The sequence below is a fragment of the Triticum dicoccoides genome, chromosome 6A, assembly GCF_002162155.2.
Source record: "Triticum dicoccoides isolate Atlit2015 ecotype Zavitan chromosome 6A, WEW_v2.0, whole genome shotgun sequence".
In the NCBI taxonomy this organism is placed as follows: Eukaryota; Viridiplantae; Streptophyta; class Magnoliopsida; order Poales; family Poaceae; genus Triticum; species Triticum dicoccoides.
In genome coordinates this window covers 451,909,746-451,914,866 of record NC_041390.1, presented here as the reverse complement: position 1 = coordinate 451,914,866, position 5,121 = coordinate 451,909,746, and the positions used below count along the sequence as shown (strand labels likewise).

Sequence of the window (5,121 nt, the reverse complement as noted above, 5' to 3'; positions counted from 1 at the left end):
TTTTTTTTTACAGAACTTCAGGTTCGGATATGCAACACCACTGCCAACGGACGAGACAAGTCCGAGCTACCCGCCGCTACACTCCTTACCACCAAAACAACCAAGGGACATAGCCACTACCGTCGCCATGATGCTCGCTAGAGAGCCAACAATGCCCATGATGCTCGCTAGAGAGCCAATAATGCGAACCGCCATCCGGGCACCACTGTCACGGCATCCATGTCCCCAAGACCCTACACGCCATCCCCATCACAACACACCAACCACGGAGGGAAAGCAAATACTCCTTCCACTCCTAACCCAGCGTCAGTCACCAAGTCACGTAAATCATGCACCGATGCACCGACACCTGAGGCCCCGCCCAGTTCCGGTGGAAGACGCCACGATCCTTCACCGACGCCATAACATTATAACACTGCATCTGTTTCAATTGCTGTGAGGGCGTTGTGAGCATCTCCCAATTTTAAATTCCGGTGCACATTTTAAGACTGCGTCTGTTTCAGCGACAGCAGTAGCCAGTACTAGCAGGGAGGGGAACAAGTGTGAGGACACTCATGGTGGATATCAGATGCATCACACGGTGAACGGGCATCAGCTGACTGTTCCGGAAGGCATTTTACAAGCAGCGTAACTTACAGGGGCATCAGGCATGCGGGCGATCCGAGCTTACATTTCATCGGCTTATTAAGCTATCGATAGAAGTCGTTTCACACAAAAAGAAAACTATCGATAATAAACAACTGCTTGTGACTGAGCTGATGATGGTCGTCAGGGCTTTGCGGTGCCGTCGCTCTTGGCAGCCGGAGTCTTCTCAGCAGCACAGGTGAATGACACCGGCCGGTGCGGTTGGTCATCCACTACCAAGCTCAGCACCTCAGGCCGAGCGTAGTGGCCCACCACGTCAAAAGCAAACTTGGCCCGAACGATCTCTCCCATGTCTGCACAAAAGAGCATTTCATCAGAATCTTCTAAGACGAACTGTGAACCGGGTACAAAATCGTATGCACAAGGTGGATGCACTGAGAGCATGTAGTATCTGGTTAGTGCCTTACCAAGGTCGGCTGTGATGAGCGCCTCTCCATCGTAGTTGGGACCTGCCAGGACTTCTCCTGACGGCGAAATGATAACGCTGCCTCCAGGGCAGACAACGGTGTCGGGAGAAGGCTCTTCTCGTAAACCGGCAAATGCGTACTCGGACGGCGGAGGGTAGTCCTTTCTGCGGCAGAACTGGTTTGCCGACAACACAAAGCATCCCCCCTCCAGGGCGATATGTGTCATGGAAGCTTGCCACACTGGCCTTGAATCAGCCGTGGGAGCGCAGTATATCTCAATACCTGCACACAGCACACAAGATGTTAGGAAAATTTCAAACTAGTACTCCATACATAAGATGCCAGTGCATATCTTCAACGTTAACCTATCTATCTGACTTGCACACAAGGATAGTATATTTCAAGGTTAACAACTTATCATCTCATGAGGCCATGGCACTTGCAAGGTTGTTGTTGCTGCTGCTGCTGCTGTTGTTGTTGTTGTTGTTGTTGTTGTTGTTGTTGTACTTCCAAGAATGTTGGCTGTAGACTTTTATTTATATTAGCATAAAAGAAAATACATGTTCCAACAAGAGCCTTACCTTTACCATACAGTGCTGTCCTTAAAAGTGGCATCTTATTTTCCCAGCAAATAAGGGCTCCGATCTTTCCAAGTGGAGTATCATAAACAGGAATTGTTGATCCATCTCCAAATCCCCATATTATCCTTTCTAATGCCGTCGGCATCAGCTTGCGGTGCTTACCCAGGTACCGACCTAGAGGATCAAAGAAGAGCACTGAACAGTACAGTGTGTGACCTTCTCGCTCAATCACCCCCATTACCAGAAAGACCTTATATTTCCCAGCCATAGCAGCTAAGCATGTCACCTCTGGACCTGCATGCTGTTCTGTCAGTAAGAAGATCCATAGTGTGGTGTAGTTGACACAAACCATATGTTGACACTTGAGAGTAATGAAATAGCTTGAAAACTTGTTTGCTGTGCTAAAAGAAAAGGTGGAGAATAAGTGGACCATTAAGACAATTAATATGTAAGATGTGGAGTTGCTCGGTGACAATCACGGCAGAGATTGAGAACATGACCATAAAATGTTGCTGGAGCAGTAGTACCGGGTATGAGGTATCAAATTATCAATGATTTATGGTAGACGGTTGTCCATATTCTTTGGAAAATTATATTCATAAACTGCATCAGGAAGACAACGAATGGCCAAATACTAACACTTTTTATTCTCAACAAACTAACTCAATGTCTAGCCTTGAGGATTTCATCCAACAATTTCTTCCTTCTCAGAACTCCTTGACAGTCTAATAGGAACCGCATTTCTGTAGTGTTTTTTTTTTCTTTTGTGAATACATTTCTGTAGTATTCACCAAAGTATGCGAAAAAGATCTTTGATTTTCCATTTCAGAACCAAAGAGTGCCATGAACAATATGCATTTGCAAAAATCAGTTTTTCCTCTGGCCAATACTAAGAAGGCATGACTCGGTCGTAAAGCAATTATTGATATGCAGATATGCTTCATGCTAAAGATGAAAAAAGCAGATGCTAGCTGTTCTCCAAATTACACATATGTCAGACACAAAAAAAGAGACTAACAACAGGAGCAAATGCAAGGAAGAATATATTAGGAAGATAACACATACGTGCTTTAGAAGTTAACAATAGTCGACAATAAGAAAATAATAGTTGAAAAAAGAGAGCGGACATACTGCATTACATTCTCACGTACCAGGCACATCTATGGCAGCTGCATGATACTTCTGGAATTCACCCTTTCCCTTGTCTTTTGGATTAGTCATACTAATATTGATCAACTGTGAACCATATCCAGCAGCCTCTGCTATCAGTCTCTCTGCTTTATCTGCAGTGGAAATAACGATATTAGCAAAAGATACACATACTCATAACCCATGCTGATAAAAAGCCATCTCATCCTCCAAATATTGTTAGCCTTTTGTAGTTTGGTTTTTTTTCCTTCTGCTTTTCTTTGTGGGCTGTAAGACCTGCACTATCTTAGGTCTTCTTCTAATACAAAATAATCTTAGTACTGCACATGTATCCAGAAAAACAAACTGTGAATTATGTTCCCATGCCAGGTAATTGCAGAGGTGGTGGAAATGGATGGGACTTAGACAGGCATACTAGAATGAAAACTAGAAGGTGCAGCGGCTTCATCTTCTTATTTGGCTTGGTACAGTGAGGTAAATTCTCTGTTTGGTTTATGTCAACAGTGGTTTCTTTCAACTGAATAAGTAAATAATACATGATGTAAAAGAAAGAAAATGTAGCATACATGTTGTTGCCACTCTTTACCAACTAGCTTTATATGGCATCAAACAGTACAAATATATGTTGAATAACAAATCATAGTGAAGTCTTTAAAGAAGCTCTTAGTCTTAGTGATGACCCTTGCTGCCTACAATTATTTCAGTGGTATGAATCAAACAGAAGGAATATACAACTCTAGTTTTCCTACACAGAGGACAAAGGAAGCATGAACATCCCTTTGCGGGAGGAAGGCTAAGACAAGGCTTATGCATCAAAATCAAGGGATACAAGAGACACCATCATTAACAGCCGTCTCCACTATTGCATTACTGAGTTTTGCACCGAGAAGGCGACCTTTTCTACCACTATACACGATGCAAAAAAAGAAGTTTTCCAGGTCATGGCAAAGCAACGGTATATAACAACAAACTGGTGTTTCTCATAACACAAAGTCACGACACCCGCGGATTCAGAAATTAACTGCACCGAAAAAAGTTTAGACGATCATCTCCATGACCCCATGGTTTCATCTCAGCTAATGACAACTTATAACTAATCCAACACGCTGGTAACTCTTCCGAAAGTAATCGAGCAGCAGCAGAAAGAATTTAAGTGATTCAATTACCAAGGCAGGGGAAACGGCGCGCGAGTAATTACCGAGAGTGGCGGGGGTGTCGTAGAAGACTGTGGATGCCTGCACGACGGTGGCTCGTACGGTGGTGGCGCTCTGGTCGGCGCCGCCGTTCATCTCCACCTCGGCGATCACCGGCGTGCTGCCTGAGCCCGAAGGAAGCAGGGCCATCGGTATGGGCCCCGGAAACTCGCTCGATCGCAGAACTTCCGGCGCGGAGGCTTTAGCCGCGGACGAACTGGAGCTTGATGTGGAGGCTGGAAGCAGAGGTGGGCATTCAAGGGGAAAGCAGGGATGGCGGGGACCGGGGAGCGACGGAATGGACAACGGAGAGCGCCGGGTAGCCGCCGCCGCCGCCGGGTCAGTGATCTACTGGACAAAGAGAGCGCCAATCCACGGCTCCACGCTGGTGTGTGGTCCTGTGTGGTCGATGGTTGGTACGATACCACAGCCTCGATCTGTGGTTCTGGCGTCGAACGCTCCAACCGGCCCAGCTGCGAGCTGGCCTGCCGCCGGCGCCAAGGCCCTCTCAAACCCAGCCCAGCTTCTGCCGCGGCCTCCTCACCGACCTGGGCTTGGCCCATGGGTGAGCTCCCCACAGCCCCTCCTCTCTGTTGGCCCAACATGCACCAGATTTGGCCCGCGTATGTTTTTTTCAGCGTCTGCGAATTTGTTCAGTTATGCAGAGACTGCCTGTTTTACAGAAAACCCCTTGCACTTCATGCATTTAATATCTCACAAACCTTGCATCGGATTAAAATGTTTTATATATGTAAATTGCTTAGAATTTCATCTAGTTTCATAATATGTTGCTTTCATCCATGTTTCAAATGTTTATCATTGTTGTTGCATTAATTTTGCATAAATGACAAGTTAAAATGGTTTATTTCATAACTAAATAACCGTAGCTCCGAATTAAATAAACTTTATATGTAAATTGTCTAGAAAAATGCATAGATTAACTTGATTTGATGCACTTACTTTGCATGTTTAACAACAATAAAATATGGTATAAGGCAGAACAGTACCAAATCCAAAATATTTTTTTGACGCCTGAAACAGTAGGAGAGGCTCCTACTGCAGTTAAATTAAAAAATAGTATGTTACATATTTACAGGGGGGCCATCACCACTTTGGGTGATGGGGAAGGACAAAGCACTAAGAGGG

At 45.1% G+C, this 5,121-nt stretch overlaps 1 protein-coding gene across 2 annotated transcripts; it reads right to left on the bottom strand.

Annotated features, from left to right (window-relative positions):
- Nucleotides 1-558: 558 nt before the first annotated feature.
- On the bottom strand, nt 559-4,372 carry LOC119317215 (bifunctional nitrilase/nitrile hydratase NIT4-like). 2 transcript variants are annotated; one of them, XM_037591644.1, is made up of 5 exons: nt 3,981-4,372; nt 2,785-2,916; nt 1,634-1,927; nt 1,053-1,334; nt 559-938 (listed from the first exon to the last, which is right to left on the bottom strand). In XM_037591644.1, the coding sequence occupies exons 1-5, from the start codon at nt 4,123-4,125 to the stop codon at nt 769-771; spliced, it is 1,023 nt and encodes a 340-aa protein (XP_037447541.1). In that variant the 5' UTR covers nt 4,126-4,372; the 3' UTR covers nt 559-768. The 2 variants fall into 2 exon arrangements, with proteins under 2 accessions (XP_037447541.1, XP_037447540.1); XM_037591643.1 differs by having other exon boundaries at nt 559-1,334.
- Nucleotides 4,373-5,121: the final 749 nt, after the last annotated feature.

Excerpts from the sequence above, each read along its gene's own strand:
- LOC119317215 (XM_037591643.1), bottom strand. The coding sequence starts at position 4,125 with ATGGCCCTGCTTCCTTCGGGCTCAGGCAGCACGCCGGTGATCGCCGAG. Across the intron at positions 2,917-3,980 it reads CGACACCCCCGCCACTCTCG|ATAAAGCAGAGAGACTGATA; the intron begins GTAATTACTCGC and ends TTTCCACTGCAG. Across the intron at positions 1,928-2,784 it reads AGCTGCCATAGATGTGCCTG|GTCCAGAGGTGACATGCTTA; the intron begins GTACGTGAGAAT and ends AACAGCATGCAG.